The sequence below is a fragment of the Eptesicus fuscus genome, chromosome 13 (genome assembly GCF_027574615.1).
Source record: "Eptesicus fuscus isolate TK198812 chromosome 13, DD_ASM_mEF_20220401, whole genome shotgun sequence".
NCBI classification, from domain to species: Eukaryota; Metazoa; Chordata; class Mammalia; order Chiroptera; family Vespertilionidae; genus Eptesicus; species Eptesicus fuscus.
Genome location: NC_072485.1, coordinates 53,751,621 through 53,773,252, shown reverse-complemented (window position 1 = coordinate 53,773,252; position 21,632 = coordinate 53,751,621). Strand labels below are relative to the sequence as shown.

General features: G+C 41.7%; 1 protein-coding gene, 1 long non-coding RNA gene and 1 other non-coding gene across 6 annotated transcripts in view; 2 read left to right on the top strand and 1 right to left on the bottom strand.

The window, feature by feature from the left end:
• NUCB2 (nucleobindin 2) overlaps window positions 1–9,279 on the bottom strand; it is a 35,662-nt gene extending 26,383 nt beyond the window's left edge. For 2 of the 4 annotated variants that reach the window (XM_054725414.1, XM_054725418.1), the window contains exons 1-3: window positions 9,221–9,279; window positions 4,630–4,783; window positions 737–880 (exon numbers count right to left, since the gene is read on the bottom strand). In XM_054725414.1, the coding sequence (XP_054581389.1) occupies window positions 737–880 (144 nt within the window). In that variant the 5' untranslated portion in view covers window positions 4,630–4,783; window positions 9,221–9,279. Of the gene's footprint in view, window positions 1–736; window positions 881–4,629; window positions 4,784–9,141; window positions 9,193–9,220 lie in introns of those variants that run through there. The other 2 variants (XM_054725415.1, XM_054725416.1) reach the window with 2 other exon arrangements.
• LOC114234966 (U4 spliceosomal RNA) lies at window positions 3,729–3,872 on the top strand. The gene has a single exon (XR_003621146.1). It is a non-coding gene; the product is annotated as a U4 spliceosomal RNA (small nuclear RNA).
• Window positions 9,280–9,766: 487 nt separating the features above from the next.
• On the top strand, window positions 9,767–16,461 carry LOC129151341 (uncharacterized). The gene is made up of 3 exons (XR_008558024.1): window positions 9,767–9,801; window positions 10,054–10,147; window positions 16,364–16,461. It is a non-coding gene; the product is annotated as an uncharacterized LOC129151341 (long non-coding RNA).
• Window positions 16,462–21,632: the final 5,171 nt, after the last annotated feature.

Sequence of the window (21,632 nt, the reverse complement as noted above, 5' to 3'; positions counted from 1 at the left end):
AAAATATATTTAAGTATATATATATATATATATATATATATATATATATATATATATCCTATCTAATAATAGAGTAACATGTAAATTACCATCACTCCGCTATGCCCACGATTGGGCGGCGGGAGGCTGGGGGGCGGGACTCGGGGTGGCCTATCTGGCCATTGAGAGGCATGGATCCGCTGCCACTGAGGGGGGCTACCCTGCTGTTGAGAGGCGCAGGGGGCGGGACTCCCGCCCCCTGTGCCTCTCAATGGCCAGATCCGCGGCCGCTGAGGGGGCCTGCCGCGGACACCCAGCTGCACCTCTCAACGGCAGGGTAGCCAGGTGTCCGCAGCAGCCCCCCTCAGCGGCTACGGACCATCAAAAGTGGGGGAGCTGGGTGCCTGTCTGCTCCGGCACCAGGCCTTTCAGAAGCCTCTGCCGAGCCGGAGGCTTCTGAAAGGCCTGGTGCACCAGCGGACAGGCACCCAGCTCCACCGCGAAAAGCAAAAACGGGTAGGGGACCCTACACATGCATGATTCAATCATGCACTGGGCCTCTAGTATATATATATATATGAATATATAAACTGCATTAAAAAACATTGTCTAACATTAAATAATATATGCTTGTTCTGTACTCTTTTCACTGCTATTTCAAAAATAGTTTCTAAATGTCCAATTTTATAACTAATAAATATTAGCAATATTTTAGTTAAAATTCTTTCCGTAAGGTTATATTTGTCATTTGACTTACTGGTGGTTCTATCTTTGCACTGTCCACAGGCTGAGCACCTTTTACTTTTGTCTTGTCTATGTCTATAGGCACAGCTTCAAGAGCAGTAAGTAGACATGTAACCAAGAGAAAATAATATTGCTGTAGGATGGTACTCCACCTCATCTGAAATAAAGGTATAATCATAAAAAGGTCCTGAAAAGATGTTTTCAAACTATATACATGAATTCCCAAAGCCACATTAATAATATATTAAATTTCAATAAGTTTAATACAACAAAAGAATTCTAGGGAAAGGATTAAAATAGATTATAACATAAAAATAATGCTTAAAATATAGCACTAAAGAAAATCAAGGGAGAAATGCTTTTCAGCTAAAATTAAAAAGACAAGGAAATAAAATTTTAAGTTTATATAGTATAAGAAAACAATTGGTTAATTATAAAAGCTTCAAATAAAGATGGCAATGAAGAACTCAAAATTTAAAAAAATAAATGGCCCATGTTTTAAAAAGAGAGAATAAGAAAAAAATCATTTTTTCCTCAATTAAAATATTAGAGAGCCAAAATTACTTCTGGATATAATATTTAATTAGCTTCAACTTCATTTTGTGAAAAGGGTATTCTATGGGCACAAGTTGATCTAAAGAAACAAGTAACTAGCTACAAATATCCCCTTAACCTTATTAATCATTACCATAGCCAATAGTCATTTCTGGTCAATAATTTTTTAAATAAATAGGTCAATAAAATATCTAGCAGGATGTAACAGGATTGAAACAAACAAGGAGCAACTATTGCTGGTCCCACAATATGATTCAAATTTTGCTTATTCAGCTTCCATTCCAGAGGATCTCAGTAGCTCCAAAGGGTCTACTACAAGAATTAAAATGATGCGCCGAAACCGGTTTGGCTCAGTGGATAGAGCATCGGCCTGTGGACTGAAAGGTCCCAGGTTCGATTCCGGTCAGGGGCACGTACGTTGGTTGCGGGCACATCCTCAGTAGGGGGTGTGCAGGAGGCAGCTGATCGATGTTTCTCTCTCATCGATGTTTCTAACTCTCTATCTCTCTCCCTTCCTCTCTGTAAAAACTCAATAAAATATAATAAAAAAAAAAATGATGCCCAACCCTAGCTGGTTTGGTTCAGTGGGTAGAGCATCAGCTTTCAGACTGAAGGGTCCTGGGTTCAATTCCAGTCAAGGGTACATGCCTGGATTTCAGGTTCTGTCCCCAGTAGGAGGCATGCAGGAGGCAGTCGGTCAATGCTTCTCATCATTGTTGCTTCTATCTCTCTCTCCCTCTCCCTTTCTCTCTGAAATCAATAAAAATATATTTTAAAAATAATCTATACTAATAAAAGGGTAATATGCTAATTAGACCAAACATCTTCTGGACAACCTTCCAGACGTCCTTCTGGACAAAGCCATGGTGGTGGGGCCCAGACAGAGGTGGTTAGGGGCAATCAGGCCGGCAGGGGAGAGCAATTAAAGGGATCAGGCCAGCAGGGGAGAGCAGTAGGGGGGATCAGGCTGGCAGGGGAGAGCAGTTAGGTGGATCAGGCCGGCAGGCACGTGAGCAGTTAGGAGCCAGCAGTCCCAGACTGCGAGAGGGATGTCTGACTGCTGGGCCTAAATTGGCAGTTGGACATCCCCCAAGGGGTCCTGGATTGGAGAGAATGCAGGCCAGGCTGAGGGGACCCTCCCCTTTGTGCATAAATTTCGTGCACTCGGCCTCTAGTAATAAAATAAAATTATGCCCAGCCAGCATAGCTCATGCCCAGTTTTGGGCTTGATCTCCAGTGTGGAGTGTATAGGAGAGAGTCGATCAATGATTCCTTCTCATCATTGATGTTTCTAATTCTCTCTCCTTCTCTCTCCCTTCCTCTCTGAAATCAATAAAACATATATTAAAAAATAAATAAATAAGCTGAGAAACAAAATAGGTCCAAAGCCATGGAAGCATGGAACAGAATGACAGATCTCAGTGGGGTATCGGGGGAGATGGAAAGAGATTAACCAAAGAATATATATGCATATGTGCATTGCTCATGGACACAGACAATAGTGTGTGGAATCCCTGGAGTGGGGTGGGGGCTAGGTGAAGAAGGTTTAGGGGGCTGAGGGAGGGGGACAGTTGTAATATTGTCAACAATAAAAAAAAGCACTAGTAGCAAAAGAATTACTATACTTTGTCCCTAAGTGATACAACAAAAACTCAAAATCTTGGAAAACACATACATAATTGGTAGAATAAAATCATAATTTGTTTTTATCTTCCTTCTAATATCCCCAAAAGATTGATTGACTCTTTAGATCCTTCCCCTCTCCAATTTACATTCCCTGAATTTTAATTTCCTTTTCTCAAAACTATTTCAAGTTACTTTCTCCATAGATATAATAGCAACTAAACCATTTCACATGACAAGTATAGAGTATATTCATATAGTATTTGCAAATAAAAGTCTGGAATAAAATAAAATACTGGTATACCTAAGTAAGTTAAGCAAGAACTAGTAAAGTAAAAAAAAAAAAAAAAGAACTAATAAAGAAGAAATTTCAAGATAGGTAACAGTCAAATGGTTAAAAAATGAAAACCATAACTTCTGAATAACAAGGAAGGCAAAAGTGTCTCTCATGTGATCATACTGAGCTTAAATGTATATTGAGATGGATTATACTTTTCATCAAAAATTTACTTCCTAACCCTGGCCAGGTGGCTCACTTAGTTGGAGTGTTGTACTATACACCAAAAAGTTTCAAGTTCGATTCTCAGTGAGGGCACATACCCAGGTTGCAGGTTCGATCCCCAGGGGCGCAGGTACCAGAAGGTACGAGAGGCAACTGATCCATGTTTCTCTCCCACTTCTCGTGTCTCTCTCTTTCTCTCTCTCTCTCTCTCTCTCTCTCTCTCTCTCTCTCTCTCTCTCTCTTTCTCTCTCTCTCTCAACATATCCTCAAATGAGGAGGTGAGAATTAAAACAAAACAACAACAAAAAAAAAACATTTACTTCCTAGCTTTGCACAGTGGCAGTATTGTAGCCCATGAGGTTTATCCAAGGCACAATTATTGGCAATTGAAAAAAAAATTTACATCTGATGATTATGTGATACCCTTGGGATAACTTATCTCTCTGTCTTTTTAGTGCCTTACATAAAGCAAGTGGCTCAAAAATAAAAAAAAAATATGGCTCTTTTTAAACACATCTATAAATTGCACACACAAAAATCTATTAGCATTTATGAGTAATTTTAAAAATAACCAGAATAAATCCTAATCGAGACAGAAAGGCTTCTATAATGAATCATGGAATAAAAGTAAAAAACAAAAAGCACAATTTATTATTTATTTTCTTCTGTAGACATGGTCAGGCTTAAAAGTTGTACCATGGAAAATTACCAAAGCGTCTATGAGTGGTTATCATGGCTTACAGTTCTCAGAAATAAAAGAGAAAAAGATCCATACTCTGGAAGATAATTCTATTTGCCTGCCAATAGCTACATCTTCCCTTTCTCCTCAATAACAAAAGACCAATTTTATTCAGGGCAGCTACATTTTCCTGCTTCCCTGGCAGCCTGAGCTTTGGTTCAGGACATCTCTCTAAAAGGAGAGAACACATCCTTCTTTGCTTTTGCCTCAATGCCTGGAACTTGGCTGTGATGGTTAGAGCTCTAACAGCTCTCTTGGACTACAAGGACCAGGGCCACCCCTTACAGACAGCAGATCAAAGAATTAGAAAAAGCTTAGGTCCTTGATGACTTTATGAAGCTACCATACCTAACCTAGACTGCCTGCTTCAAGATTTATTTCACATGAAAAAAATAAATATTGTGTGTTTAAGCCATCATTAAGTCTGTTTTGTTTGTTTGGTTTTTGTTTTTGGGGTTTTTTTTTGCTTTCTTAACTGATCACTTACCTTCAGATAAATTAAGAATTTTTATCTCCTTTTCACAGATGAGGCAACTGAGATCTGGAGAGGTAAGATGACTTGCACAATATCAAATTAATAAGAAGTTGGTCTTGGCTCCAGGCTCAATGTTTTTTCACTAAAAATGGACTCTTAGCAGGATCTAAATGTAAAAAAATAAAAACATTAAATATAAACATAAATATGTAGGCATATTACAGTGGTAATGGCATGACAATGTATGAATTTGTACAACCTCTAAAACAAGTGCTAAGTGTTTATGATGTGAAAGAAAACTAAATTCTATCATATTCCAGTAGTAAGGGGAGAGAGATACATTAAATAAACAGAATAAAAAATGGAATAGACAGAGATAGTGATTGTGGTACCCAGGTTTTACTGTATTGTTCCCCTTTTAAATAAATAAGAACTCTGACTAAAAGTTTATTTTGCTCAGCAATAAGACTTCAAGATATAGGATAAGTTTTCCCATTAAATCCTTAACTGGAATCTTTTTTTACATTTACCACAACTTTTTAAAATTAACTTTGGCCCTAGTCTGTCACAGAGATCAGTAATAAAGCAAAATATCTCAAATTCTTTTTTGAAACCCCACTATCCTACCTAATAAAACAGTAATATGCAAATTGACCGCACCTTCGCTACGCCCAAGCCACGCCCACCAGCCCAAGCCATGCCCACCAGCCAATCAGGGCAAGTATGCAAATTACCCAACAAAGATGGCAGTTAATTTGCATATGTGGAGGGAGGGAGGAGTGAAGACTGAAGACAACTTAGAAGGAAGAGGGAGGAAAAGCAGAAAGCAAGGTGGCTGCCAGAGGGAAAGCCCGGGCGGGGCGGGGTAGGGCGGGGCAGAGCGGGGCAGGCGGCAGCGGCCCACGGGTGCAGGCGTGTCGGCCGCAACAGCAGTGGCAGCGGCAGCGCACGCGGCCGCAGCAGCCGCTTGCAGGATTCTTCCTGCAAATGGGCTACTAGTCTAACTATAAAATTCAAAGCAGTTAGCTCATGTGCAAACTCACTAGTGAACGTAATTATTTCTAAGCAGTCTGTGAGAAAATAAGTGTTCAAATTTTAAGAACAGATATATTTCTTTACTTATGGCATTTTTAACATAAAAATCTTAAGCATAAGAGTAACCATACACATGTTATATGTGGGAAAGGCATATGACTTTTATTTAACACACCATGGTCAAAATTAAACAACAGATTGAATCCTAACCACTTCTATGGACTAGAACATTACTTGCCCCTCTGAGTCTCAATTTTTCTACCTATAAAATTAAACTAATACTTCTTTGTAAGTTTTTGATTGGGTGAAAAGAAGAACGAATACAATGTGAGTAGCATAATACATGGCAATAGTAAATGCTCAATAAATATTAATATCCTCCTGTCTTGAAAATGAAATAGCTATATATTGAAATAATGAAAATATGTTCTGTTAAAAAGCAATAAACCAGTATGACATACAACCTTTAGCCTTTTGCACTCGGATGTCGAGTGTGACTCGACACGGTTAGCATTAGAATAAAGGAACCGAGAAAAAAGCAAGCGAGTGCAAAGGGTTAAATGTCATTTTTTGAAGGGCCACGTTAGCACTCTCTGAGCACTGCCATAACCAGAGCCCTGATGCAGCTATAGGCCGATGGAAAGAACACATCCAAGGAAGAGGAACACAGTCTCTTCCTCCCTGGCATTAAAACAGAGATTTCGCAAGAGGCCCAGGTTTCTTTCTCCAAGGCCCTGCCCTGAGCCAAGAAACCTGGGTTGCTGCTTGTCACTGTCAATGTCGTAATGCTAACAGTGAAAAGGAGTGGGGTAGAGAAAAAATGGCTTCCGAGTTTCTCCATGGCAGCAGTAATGAGCACAACTGGTACCCTGATGCTCAACTCCGTTTTTCCCTTTGAAAATGAGCGTCAATGGGAAAGTGAGGTTCAAAATAAAATACCAGCTGGGTTGAACTTCAACCCTTCCCTGTATCAAGACATCAGTATACATGTTAGAGTTTCTCATGCTCATATCAGCAAAAAAGGACATCAATCCAGGAATCCATTACTTGGCCTTTTTCCCCACGCAACAATTAGTTACAGTATCCTTGTTAATAGAGAATTCTGGTACCAAAATTTATCTTAGAGATGGTTTGGTTCATACCTTACTTTTATAAAAGTTTGTAAAACACAGGGAGGTTAACTGATTTGGCCAAGATCATTTGGTAAAGCCAGGATTAGAATCTGCCTACCAAATTCTAATTAAGCATACTTTTTACCGTATCATGGTGGGGTTTTCTTTTATATTTTAGACTGAAAATCATTAAAGTGATTGCAGTTTTTCCTTTTCCTAATACATCATTTGAAAATGTTAGGAGCCTGTTTTTTAAAGTCTATAAACTAGTTGCATATATTAAACATAAAAATAACTAATTTCCCCTTTCTAGACCTCCAATTATTTAGAAAAAGTTAATCATGTATCATGCCAAATATAGTCAACTCAATTACTCACAATACTTAAAAGATTATCTACTTTAAGGATTACTTTAAATACATTTAAAAATCCTACACTTGATTCCTCCAGCTACCCAATGTTTACAAGATTATTTTGCACACCTAAGAGATCCAAAAGGTCCTTAGAAAGTGGAAAGCAATTTAAATATTATTCTAAATAACACAAAATTGGTTTAGTATAGAGATATACACAACAAATCCCAAAACAAAAAGACACTGGTGTAACTGATACTCTAAACCAAATCAATAACTAGTGATTTTGTTTTGTTGTTGGTTTGCTTGTTTGTAATTGATCTTTCAAAGAGAGAAAGGGAGAGAGAAAAAAACATCCATCAGCCACCTCCCACATGCCCCACCCCCAACCCCCACCTGGGCATGTGCCCTTCAGTGTAGGGGACAATAACTCCAACCAACTGAGCCACACCGACCAGGGCTCAATAACTAGTGTTTTGAAAGTTGTCCTCATTGCCTTCATTATGCATTACATTTTAACTGGGCTTTACAGACCACAAACCAGCTTGCCAAAAAGCATGCTGAATGGGTATACACTACAAACTGTGTGATGTGAACAATAACTATCTCCGGAGATCAGAGAAAAGTAAACACAACATAGACCTGACCCTTGCAAGATGAGTAAAATTAGGATAGGTGCTGAAGAACAGAATGAGTAACCATAAGGAGACAGAAATAAATGTTTCACTCATACTACAACGTTGGACCAGATCATGGAGAGTTTAAAGACCAAAATGAGAAATAGAAGTTTCATGTTCACCCTAATAACAAGAGTGATATTATTTGAGATTTCATTTCTAATTCTTAGTGTTCACATTAGCTTCTCTTTTTTTAAATTCTCGACCCTATTAACTGAGGAATGCTTGTTGAAACTTTTTTTGTTTAACTTGTTAAAGTTTCGTAAAACAAGAACTCACACTTGGCTTAAATCAGAATAAATCCCGAGACAATTTCTATGAGGGGTAAGATGCTAGGATCTGGATATTGCCTGACTCTAATTATTCATCAGAATTTACCAGGGAAGACCTTAAGAAACAAATAATGTATATAGGTTGTACAAGAAGCTATAGATATTCTGATCTAAATCTGATCTAGTCATATTACTTTAAGAATTCCTTAAAGCAACTGTCTCATCAATTCTAAATCCACAATCTCCTTCTATCAGAAATATTTGCATTTAACCTCACTCTCCCTCCACGTTTTTTTAAACAAGATAACATATCACTTGTTATTCATATTCATCCATGGATTTAATAGCCTTAATAAAAGGCAGCGATGGCAGATAGCACTTACTTACTCAATTGTGTAAAATGTACATTATCCAATTTAGGAGTTTAGTGGAGAGCACCACCCACAATAACCACATTTCCTCACTGAGTTAGTACTTAGCAGGTGCAACAAGGAAATACCATTTTCTCATATTCTGAAACTGAAAGAGCTCACCACACACCCAACGATTTGTCACTTAAGGGAAAACAATAACACACATGACACGGACTTTCTCCTCTCCTAAGTGTCAGGGGTCACTACCTTAACAGAACGGGCTGAAGAGCAGGATTCACCGGCCTAGCTTTGCTCGGCAGCGCGGGGGAGTTAGGGGGAGGAGGCGGTGAGCATTAGCCGGGAATTTGTGGGTACACCCACCTCAACAGTTGGCACCTCCGTCACCCATCAACCTGCCAAGGCCAGGCTGGAACCACGCCTGGGTCGCGGTCCAGCACCCACCCCCCGCCAGCTCCTCGCCAAGTGCCTGTCACCCTCATCCACCCCAAAGAAAGCCTGGGTGCCCTGCAGCGAATGGAGCGGAGGCAAGGACCGCCCCCCACCCCCTCATCCGCCGCCTCAAGTTGGAGCTGGAAGCCCCCTCCCACCCATGCCTTCCCACAGTGCGGCCCCAACCCATCCTCGGTACCCCGGCAAGGCAGAAGACCTGAGCCTTATCTCAGGACCCGCCCCAGCCTCCCGCGGTACTGATCCCGACCCACCTCGAGATCACGGGCCTCACCTAGCCCCAGTCTCGACCCCCTCGAATCTCCGCCAGCTAAATGCCTGCCCCGCACAGACCTGTCCTGTCTAGCCAGCTTCCAGTGTGCAGCTTAGCTCTGTACCTCTGCCCACCGGGCGCTCCCGCCTCCTCGCTGCCTTGGCAACAGCCCCCGCCCCCAGGCAGCCGGTGATTGGTCCGGCTGGGATCGCGAAGGCGCTGATTGGCTGGTGCGGAGACGAGACCTCGCAGCGGGCAGCGCGTACACACCGAAGCCTAGGGGAAGTTGAGCCAAGAGGGACGTGGCGCTCGGCTACGCGGGCGGGGAAGCCGCGCCCCTTCCTTCGTTTGCTTTCAAGGGGAAGCCTGTAGAGCAAGGTTTGGGCGGGTGAGCTGCTGTCCCAAGAGCGGCCGCCCCTTAGTTACTGGCAGTGCCCAAACCAGTTAGCGACGGGCTGTCAGGCCCATTTTCTCCCACGGGCCTCGTTGGGGTCTAACACCCCCGAGCCTCCTCCCCACCCACCTCCGTTATGCTGGGCCCTCGGCCACTGAGGCTTGACTGCTTTTTACTCCACCTTCTCTCACACCCATCTGCGGACTTATCTCTTATCTCTACATCCATCGCCCTCACAGAGCTGAGGCGTCTAGTCCAACCATCATGGTAAAGATGGGGAAGCTGAAGCTCAAAGATGTACGTGGCTCGAGGGTTAGAGAAGCTCTTGGAGCAACAAGACTTGTTTCAAAGCTTGAGTGCTAAATAATAGCACTTCTCGGAGCCTTACATAGTTCTCTCCTTTGTGAAAATGGCACGATTTATTTCACAGTTGTTAGTGAATATTACGTGAGATAATATTCCAGAGAACCAATACAGAACCTGTTGCATATGCTAGAAATAATAGCTTTTTTTTATCAGGAAATAATAGAAGGTAGTAGCTAAGTGCACCAATTTGGAGCCAGACTGCCTGTGTTGCAAAACCAGACTCACCGCAAACCAACTCCATGACAGGGTAAGTTACTTAAACGCTCTGTACCTCGGTTTCCTTGTCTCTAAAATGGGGGTTAAAATACCACCCTCCTCCTTAGAGCATAACAAGTTAATAGAAAAGTGATTGGCACCTAGTTAGTGCTCTGTAAATGTCAGCCATTTTCACATTAGTGGCTGAGCTAGGACTATAATTCAGGTCTGGTTTCCAAGATCAACAATCTTTTCTCTTATATACTTCTCATCTACATACTTAGAACAATGCCTCATAGTTAAGCTCCTAGTTAAGGCTCAGGAGAAAACACCCATTTTCTATAAATCAAAATCTCAAACTGTCTCCCTCATCATCAGGAAAGTCCTGACTTATGATGATGTGATGACTCTGTCTTCCCTGAAGGTTTGATAGTAGAGGCAAACATGAGAAAAGCAATCATCTTCAGTTCTCATGGATAGATTGAAGAGTAAAAGGACTAGAGAAAGAAAGGATGTTCAAGAGGTTATGGTGTAGGAGCACTACATTTCAATTTGAAATGCATGGGAAATATTTTAGTCTTGGTTATGTATCATTAGTAACCAATGTATCCTATCTAATAATAGAGTAACATGTAAATTACCATCACTCCGCTATGCCCACGATTGGGCGGCGGGAGGCTGGGGGGCAGGACTCGGGGTGGCCTATCCGGCCATTGAGAGGCATGGATCTGCTGCCACTGAGGGGGGCTACCCTGCTGTTGAGAGGCGCAGGGGGCGGGACCCCCAGCTGCGCCTCTCAACGGCAGGGTAGCCAGGTGTCCGCGGCAGCCCCTGTCAGCGGCCGTTGAGAGGCGCAGGGGGCGGGAGTCCCACCCCCTGCGCCTCTAAACAGCAGGGTAGCCCCCCTCAGCGGCCGCAGACCATCAAAAGTGGGGGAGCTGGGTGCCTGTCTGCTCCGGCACCAGGCCTTTCTGAAAGGTCTGGTGCACCAGCGGACAGGCACCCAGCTCCACCGCGAAAAGCGAAAGCGTGTAGGGGACCCTACACGTGCATGATTCAATCATGCACTGGGCCTCTAGTATATATATATAAAAGGCTAACATGCTAAGTGTCCCTCTGACTGTCCAACTGGTCGCTATGATGCGCACTGACCATCAGGGGGCAGATGCTCAACGCAGGAGCTACTGTGATGCGCACTGGCCATTTACAAAGAAACAGCTCCGAGGATCTGGTGCCAACAAAGCAACACTCGGCTTCCCCCAAGTGGGACACAGGCCCCACCATCACCCCGGAGTGACAGCCCACCAAATCACAGCCAACGCTGCCCAGACCCCATGGCGCAAAATGTGGCCCACAGCCCAGCACAGCCCAGAAACGGCGGCTATGGGTGCCGGGTAATGATGTCACATAGCAATGACTGTGTTCCTCTCCTTAGCAACTAGCCTCCTTGGAGTTTCTTCAGCCCAGGAACACAACTTGCTTTATAGCCAGGTGCAGACATTTTACACTTTAACCAAATGTGAAGCGTTTTCATGTGCCTCATCTCATTAGATCCTCACAGAAGTTGTGAAGTAGGTAGATAAGAAACTCGGTAGAATCCTATTTTCATTAGCCAGAAAATGGAGATTAAGACAGTTAAGAACCTTGACCTACTGAAAAGAAGTAAGAAATAGTGGATCTTGAAAAAGACTTCAGGTTTTCTCACTGCACAGAATATAGTCAAACACTGCTATATTTAAATATTTTACCCTTTGTTCTCCCTGCGTGATCTACAATAATAATCTGCTTCATGTTGATGTTTACTGCTGTATTGCTGACAGTTACCTGAAAGAGAAGTTGGGGTGCTTCACTGGGCTGAAAAAAGTTGAGCTAAATCAGAAAACAGGTCTAATTAAGCAAGTTTATTATATATATAAAGCTCTCGCTGGCACCAATTGCACACATGTGTTTCCATCTGTCATTGTCGATTGTGAATTTGGTTGACACTTCTATTATAAAGAAAGGGCGAATAGCAATATTAAAATATTTCTTCAAATTAATTTCCTTTCAATGTGCATGAATTTGTGTACCTGGGTCTCTAGTGTTAGTGTAAGATCAGAAGGTAATACCACATCCCAACACTGTAGAAAACACTGAGTTGTGAATACATTAAAGGCAGGAACTATCTTCTACTTTTTTATTACCTGTTATCTACCACAGGGTCATCATTTTTTATTATCAATTTTTTTTCTTATTCCTTCCCTCTGATTCATCAGTAAAATAAGTTCCATACAAACATCAACTCCCTTGCCTTCCTTTTCCTCTCTTTCTCTCACCTGACAAAAATCCAGCCCTGGGTGAACCCAAGATATGCCTTTTCCTTGTCTGTACCACTATAGCTCTGCAGAAGAAACATCATTTGTCCCATGTCTCTAAAGTCTTGGTCATCAACCTCAGACAGAATCTAACTACTGCCTAACAACCCTCCAATGTTTCTTCAGCATACTTTCTCTTCCATGCTCTCAAAGGCCATTCCACAGTTCTCCTTGCATCTCAGATGCCTCCTCCTTCCCACTCATTAGCAGCTGACCCTAGTCAGCTTTGTTGAGAACCTCCTTGTTGAGAACCTCCTTGTAGAAGTTAAATAACTCTCTATTTTAAAGCAGGGTTCCTTGACAGCAACACTATTGACACTTTGGACCAAAGTTTTGTTGTGGGGAATTGATTTTTGGTTTTGGGGTGTTTTTTTTTTTTAATATATTTTTATTGATTTCAGAAAGGAAGGGAGAGGGAGAGAGATAGAAATATCAATAATGAGAGAGAATCATTGATCAGCTGCCTCCTGCACACTCCCTATTGGGGATCAAGCCTGCAACCCAGACATGTTCCCTGACCAGGAATTGAATCTGTGACCTCCTGGTTCATAGGTCAGTGCTCAACCACTGAGCAACACAGCCAGGCTGTTGTTGGGAATTGTTTTGAGCATTATAGAATGTTAGCCGCATTCCTGGTATCTATACTCTAGAATCTAGATGCCAATAACACCAACTCCAGACTGTGTCAACCAAAAATATCTCTGGACATTGCCAGTTATCCACTGAAGAGTAAAATCTCCCCTAGTTGAGAACCATTGATTTAAAAAAAGCAGAAATCAATTCCAGCTGACATAATGAAAAGGGGGATTTACTGAGAAGATAGAGGAGTAACTCATAGACTGATTGGAGAAAGAATCCCAGAGGCAGGAGATCTTGGGCCTCCTTTCTCAAAGTGATAATTAGGCTATCTCCCTTTGTCCTTGGGTATTCCTAATTAAGTTTAAATTTCTCAGTAGGAAGAATCTAAATCCTGGTTAGGTGAGGCATTCACTCCTGTTGCCTGGGGAATAGAGTCTATAACTAGAATCAAGCTGGGAAGAAGTATTCAACAGAAAACAAGATGAAACAACAACAAAAAGGAATAGCTACCATACTTTCCCCATATTCTGTACCTGTATTAGCTAAAGTGACATGAAACCTATCTACAGAGGCTTCAATGAACTGGCGTTTATTTTTCTTTGTTAAAAGTAAGTCTGGCCGAAACCGGTTTGGCTCAGTGGATAGAGCGTCGGTCTGCGGACTGAAAGGTCCCAGGTTCGATTCCTGTCAAGGGCATGTACATCGGTTGCGGGCACATCCCCAGTAGGGGGTGTGCAGGAGGCAGCTGGTCGATGTTTCTCTCTCATCGATGTTTCTAGCTCTCTATCCCTCTCCCTTCCTCTCTGTAAAAAATCAATAAAATATTTAAAAAAAAAAAAAAAAGTAAGTCTGGAGGTAGGTAGTTGTTGGCATTGATTCAGCTGCTAAGCAATATCATCACCACCTCTTTCCTTTCCTCAGCTCTGTCTTTTCATGTTCAAGCTTATTGAACGTTGAAAGATGGCTGTCATACTTCCTGACATCATGAATCAATCACATTCAAAAGTAGAAAACCAGGGAGGAGGGATGGAGCAAAAGGGACCTTTTATGTGAGAAGTTCCTTCTCCTTTTATCAGCAAAGGAAAAGCTTTCACTCCACAACCTTTAAGTTCCATTGACCAGAAATAGGTTAAATGGCCATTCTCTTAGCTGCAAGACGATGTGCTGCTCACGTCCTCCTTCAAGAAGGGACTGGCTGCCCAGCTGTGAGGAATGTGGTTAGCTGACAGCATGCTCCTGTTACCTGCTTCAGAGTCCACCTCAGCTCTAGAGCCCAAGTTACACTCTTCTTGGGGAGAGTCCCAGCCAGTGAACTAGGAACGTAGTAGTACAAGGGCCTATTCCAACACAGAACTCCACTAATTGTCAGTCTTTGCTCTGGAGATCCCCATTGGGATGGCAAAGACTTTGTCAGGTTTGCATCACTGTCTGCAACCTCCCCTTACACAATTCAGCTTATACCTCTTTTCTTTTCATAAGCACTACTAGAGGCCTGATGCACGAAATTCGTGCAAGGGGCTCAGCCCTCACAGCCTGGCTGCCTCTTGGCCCTGGCAGCCATGTGGCCCTGCGGCCCCGCCCACTGGTCATTCTGGAAGGTCCTTCTGCAAGGTCGTCCGCATATTAATAATTAGCATATTAGCTCTTTATTATATAGGACTAGCGTTCCCGTTGCAGGAAAAATCCTGCAATAGGGTTTCCTGCTGCACTCTACCCCCCCTGCCTGCTCTCCTCCCTTGTCCCCCGCCCCGCCTTCTCCGCCAGCCCCCCTACTTTTCTCCCTTCTCTGCCAGCCCACCTGCTTTTCTCCCTTCTCCCCCGGCCCCGCCTCCGCTCCTCCCTTTTCTTCCCCCCGGCTTGCTTGCTTCTCTGCAGCTTTGCTCCCTTCTGCAGCTCTTGGCTTCTTTCTACGCTGTCTTGATATGCAAATTAGCCGCCATATTTGTTGGGGTAATTTGCATGTCGTCCTGATTGGTTGGTGGGCATGGGTTGGCTGGTGGGCATGGCTTGGGCATAGCAAAGGTGCAGTCAATTTGCATATTTGTCTATTATTATGTAGGACTAGAGGCCCAGTGCATAAAATTTGTGCATGGGGGGAGACCCTGAGCCCGGCCTGCACCCTCTCACAATCCAGGACCCCTCAGGGGACGTCCAGCTGCCGGTTTAGGCCTGATCCCTGCAGTCAGACATCTGGCAGTCAGACATCCCTCTCGCAATCCAGGACTGCTCGCTCCTAACCACTCACCTGCCTGCTTGCTCCTAACCACCTGCCTGCCTGCCTGCCTGCTTGCTCCTTACCACTCAGCTCGCTGCTCCTTAGTGCTGCCGCAGAGTGGGGAGAGGCTCCCGCCACCACCGCTGTGCTCGCCAGCCATGAGCCCAGCTTCTGGCTGAGGGGCACTCCCATTGTGGGAGCGCACTGACCACCAGGGGACAGCTCCTGTGTTGAGCAGCTGCCCCCTGCTGGTCAGTGCGCGTCAGTGCAACCATTCATTCCATCATAACGGTCTCTTAGGCTTTTATATATATAGATTCCCTGATAAACCTTTTATACACCTAACTCTGTCTCAGCATCTTCTTCCAAGAGAACCTACTCAGTACTCTATCTTTCTAATTTCAGTAAATGGCATGCACACAGCTGCTCAAGCCAAAACCCTGTGAATCATCCCTGATTCTTAGTTTTCCTTCATATATACATCCCTGATTTTTAGTTTTCCTTCATCTAAATCATCATCAAGGTTCTTTATGATGTCTTCTATCTTTCTGTCTAACCTCACTTCTCACTGCCCTCCTTCTCAATCACAATACCCTAGCCATGCTGGATATTTTGTTCTTAGAAATCATTCCCAGCTAAGACCTTTGCCCAAACTTTCCTGACTTCAGTAGACCACTATTTCCCCTACATTTTACATGGCTGGATCCTTCTCATTCATTAGAACTCAATTTTCTCCCATTATTCTCCCTAATGAATAGTATAGTGTGTGTGTGTGTGTGTGTGTGTGTGTGTGTGTGTAAATTCACTTACATATATACGTATACATATATATGCACTTTTTCTTAATTTTCTTTTAATCTATCTTTCTCACTAGACCATAAGATCCATGAGAGAATAAACCATATTTGGGTTGTTTATCACTATTTAATCAGAACCCAGCATAGCACAGTGTCTGATGCATATAATGGATAATCAATACATATTTGTTGAATGAATGAATAAGAATAAAAGGAAAATCACCTATAATTAGATAATTCTTAGATTCTCAGGTTGTTGGGGATTTTTTTCTCAGTGTTTTGGCAAAGGGATTTGATTTTTGTTTTTATCTTTTTTCCTTTAGAAAGAAAATGGAAATTGTATCCTCCACTTGCTGATATTTTTTTCTCTTTTTTTCCACTTGCTGATATTATAGTAACTAATTTATAGAAGACAAAAGGTACATGCAAGAATCAACAAATGAATACATAAATAAGTGGAGCAACAAATCAATCTCTCTCTCTCTCTCAAATCAATCAATAATTTTTTAAAATAACAGTAAATTATAACATCTAGGTCCATGTTACAATGACCATAATTGCAAGAGTCCCTTACTTTAAAATTAAACTATCCCTACCAAAAAAGTTCTATAATGTCCTAAGAATAATAATCCTACTCCCACTCAGCAATTTTAATTTTTAAAAAGAATAAACTAGAAACAAAGTAGTAGGAAGAATCCTGAAGTCTATATTTCACGATTATAAGAATTTAGTGAGAATAAAGTTCAGTTGTTCTGTAGTAAGGAACATTATCAAATAAATATTGGGTGCTATACTAATAATTTTTATTTCCTTCCAGCAAAACTCTTAAAATGTGCAATGACTGAAGTTATATAAATCTTATTTCTAATCTCTGGAGTTTCATTTCATGAAGTTAAAAGAAGCTAATTTCTCACTCCCCCTAAGGAATAGACAGTACATCCAGAGAGCAGAGTCTCTTCAGAGATCTCCTATAAAACTTTACTATGATAAAAGTTGGCCTTAAATACTTAGAAAACTGAGTCTATATCTCTGACTCACTCTAAAGAGATCTAAATTATGTAATTAAATCCCCATCTCTAGCTTTAATGATTCATTTTTAAATCTCTGTTATGCAGACATTTTCTTATGAAATCATGAACTTTCCAAAACAAACTCATTCTTTTGTGATGCCATACATATTCTATCTTCTCACTGCCCATTCCAGGTTGCAGTCCTAGGATAAGATTAACGTGATCTCACAAGGGGATGATACAAAGAAATATACAAAGGAGGAATGAGTTGTTACTCCAAGGTGGTAGGGCAATGCATGGTGTCATAAAGGGTGTGGCCAGGTAACCTTCAAAAGAGAAGGGGAAGAATGTTGGTATAGTTCAAGATATCACAAAGAGAGGGGTAAAACTTGATGTTTAAAGGGATGGGCAAACTCTGAAATCACTAGAGGGTGGGGAAAAATAGTACTTCACAAGAGGAAGGAGGTAGAACCTATATCTGGAAAATCAGTAATGTCAGAGAAGATGGAACATCCTTCATTCCTTCAAGTATTACATCACATAAAACTGGAAAAGTTTTAGGACAAAGGTCACAAACGGTGCCCGGAGGTAGACTCAGTCCATAAACATGTTTTGTTATCCAGTCTTTGGTTGGGTTGGATTTTTTTCTCCAATTAGTTATCAAATTTTGGGAGTTTCCATAACAACCACAATTTCTGGCTTCTCTTGAAAATGTTTGAGTTCTGAGAACCCTTGACCTACATTCCTAGCTGGCAGTGACTCACTGGAGCAAAGGAACAGCTTCCGTCTTTGGACAGGGCAGATACTCTTAGTTTACCTGTCCTTACTTAGTCAGCTTTACTCATATTATCCACCTAGCACTTGCAGGCATCTAAGCTTGTGACACTGTTTTGGGAATTTCAGGTAACAAAGAGGTGAGTCTGTGTTGAGAAAATATGTTGTGGGAGGGAAAGGCAATCTGTGACACCGGAAGGTATGCAGACCTTGGAAACTCATTGTGATGATAGAAGCAGCAGGATTTTATATCCTGCCATTTTTATCCCAAGAACATTCTTGCTGATCCTGCCACTCTGAACTTAGAGGATTTTGTCCCTATTTTGTATTTGAGAACATTGCAGCCTATGCATTAATCAAGGAATTAATAAGATACTTTCCAAAAAATTCACTAATATTGGCCTAATTCTTATTATATGTTTGTTGTCAAATATCCTTGGTATCAAACATCCCTGGTCAGGTTTAAAACAAATCTCATTATCCCCAAATGGTATAAACCATTATTTCTTTGAAAGATAAGATATTCCATAACATCAACCAGCCATTTGTCCTTGGAGCATCCTATTCTCCTTACAGCCTGTATGCCCTAGCTCAGGCAGCTTCTTTTCTTAGAATCTCTTTCTCTCTCACTAAATTCCTAGTCATTCTTCAAAGAACAAATGGAGAAATCACTTCCCCTAACCATACTCTCCTATCTTTAAGAAACAACTCCTGCCAGGCGGTATGGCTCAGTGGTTGAGCTTAGACCTATGAACCTTAGAAGTCTTGGTTCGATTCACGGCCTGGGCACATGCCCAGGTTGCGGGCTTGATCCCCAGTGTGAGGCGTGCAGGAGGCAGCTGATTAGTGATTCTATCTCATCATTGATGTTTCAATCTCTCTCTCCCTTTCCCTTCCTCTCTGAAATCAATAAAAATGTATTTTAAAAAAAGAAACAACTCCTCCCTTAGGCTGTCATAGAATTTTGAAGATATATTTAGTAAAGAACTCATACCCATACCTTTATTCCAAAACTGCAGTAGGTTTTCTTTTTTAATTTATTAACATCCTTTGGTAGAATTAAAGAATGTGAGTTACCAAAAGTCAGAATTTTTGTGTATTAAAGGCCTGGCATCTAAGGACATTTAATAAATATCTGTGCATGAAAGGTCATAAGCAGGTATAGAAATTGGCTAGGTCAAAAGGTTATGGGGTGGGGCCATGATGGGACATTCTGTTATGCAATAAAAAGTTGTCATAAGGGGATGGAGCAGAATATGTTGTCATGAGAAAAATCTATGAAAATTTATCTAATGCCACTAGTCTGAAAGTGTTGGGTACAACAGGAAGAGGAGCTGGACCCTAGAGTGACACCATTTAGACCACTAGAGTCATGCCAGTCTCTTGGGAATCCTCCCATGTCCAGATAAGCATTAACATCCACCACAGTTCTCTCAGTTGACGACAACAATGTTGTCTACCTATGTCAATACAACTTTGGGTAACACATTGTATTGAGATGGTATTGGCTGGGATTCTGCCTGTACTGTAAGCCGGTTTCTTAACTGATATGCTTGGACTGGTCAACAGGTCTAATCTTAGATGTGGGTCCCAGGCTATGAATTGGTTTGGCATTTTTCTTGGCTATGAAATTAGCCTATAATTGAAATCATGAGCTATGTCAAACCACAGACTGTGATCAAAATTCAAGGATAAAAGAACTAACCCCATGCTGGAACCTTGATCTTGGACTCTCCAGACTCCAGAACTAGAAGCAATAGATTGCTGTTGTTTATATGCTACCGAGTCTGTGTTATTTTGATATAGTAGCCCAAATGGACTAAGAAAATACAAGTCAAATAAGATTAACTTTTAAGTTTTTATCCTGTATTATGCTCTTTAATATTTTGGAACAAACTAACACCTTACTAATGTTTATGGCAGTGGTTCTCTCTCATGTAAATGAAATCAAAGTTATTTTATAATAATACTAAGATGTTATTTATGTTAACATGCAATGGATTCATCATTGCTAACTTTAAATAAATCAATTAAAATGTCTTTTTAAAAATGTCTTTAAAGTTTTCTTGGTTCAATTTCCAATATGAAAATATAAGTGTAAAGGAATCTGGAGATCAAAAAACTGAGAATTTCTACCCTGGCCAGTGTGGCTCGATTGGTTGGCCATTGTCCCATGCATGGAGAGGTCCCTAGTTCCATTCCTGGTCAGGGCACATGTCTGGGTTTCAGGCTTGATCCCCAGTAGGAGACATGCAGGGGACAGCCAATCCATGTTTCTCTCTCTCTCTCCCTAAAATTAACAAAAACATATTTTAAAAAATCAAAGACTGATATTTCCTTTCTGGAGAGTATGTTGAAGAGAAACTAAAGGAAAAGCTAGGGACAGAGGAGTCTCCAGCTACAAAAACTAGGTTTGGGTTGTTTTATGTTCAAAGTTGAGGGTGAGGGGAAAAGTCAGGGAGCAACTGCCATAAGGGTATTACTACAGGGGACAGAGATAGGGAGAGGGAAGTTTAAAGATCTTTTCTCTTTGCTCTGGCGGGTGTTGCTCAGTTGGTTGGGTGTCGTCCTGTGCACCGAAGGTTGCCAGTTCAATTCCCAATTAGGGCACTTGCCTGGGTTTTGGGATAGACCCCCAGTAGGGGGTATGCAGCCAATCAATGTTACACTCCCACATCCATGTTTCTCTCCCTCTCCCTTCCTCTCTCTCTAAAACTCAATTTAAAATATAAATAAAGATATTTTTCTCTGTATTCTTTCCACTTCTAGTTAATTTTGACTTATATATTTGTTTGGTTTTTAATATATTTTTATTGATATGAGAGAGAGAGAGAGAGAGAGAGAGAGAGAGAGAGAGAGAGAGAGAGAGAGAGAAACATCAATGATGAGAGAGAAAAATTGATTGGCTACCTCTCCCACACTGGGGATTGAGCCCACAACCCAGTCATGTGCCCTGAATGGGAATCAAACTATGACCTCCCGGTTCATAGGTTAACACTCAACTGCTGAGCGACACCTGCCAGGCTGTATTTGTTTCTTATAATGTGGCACTCAGAGATCAGACCAACTCAACCAGTATGAAGCCTCATTCGCTCAACTAGACCATGTAAGACTGTTTTTGCTGGCTTGCTGAAGTCAAAACACTAAATTCCTGATATGGGTAAGCATTCATTAGATGGTTGTTGTAGTGAACTGAATTGTGTCTACTTAAACTCCCTCGCTTTATAGCAGCATGTTTTTGTACAAGTTTTCCTCTCTGGGCATCAATTTTCTCATCTGTAAAATAGGGCACTTAAGTAAATGACAATTTGTAGGCCTTTATTGAGAGATTACTCTCTCCCAGGTACTATGTTTTACCTCCACTGTCCTGTGTAATTCTTACAACAATCCGAAAGATAGTACTATTATTATTTTCATTTTATGCATGAGAAATTTGCAGCACAAAGAAGCTAGGCATCTTGCTCAAGGATTAGTGCCAGGATTCAAAGCCAGGTAGTCAGCCTCCCAAGGTCCCCTACCACTAACACTGTAATCTCCCCGTAGTGCCTAAACCAATTACAGCACTGTGCCCACTGCAGCTGAAAGGATTTTCTATGGCTTCTCCTTCGTTTATCATTAGCTGCAAATTCAAACTAAGTTAGTGCATCTGCACATGTGCTGGAAAATGGGTATCTGCCACTCATAGTTTTTAGAGTGTGAAGTGACTCTGCCTCTCTCAAGTCTCACCAAGCTTCCCCTAACACAAGAAGTGGGTCCAAAAGCCAAGCAGCCAAAAATACAACCGTCCGCTCTTACCGCTTGCTTTGTG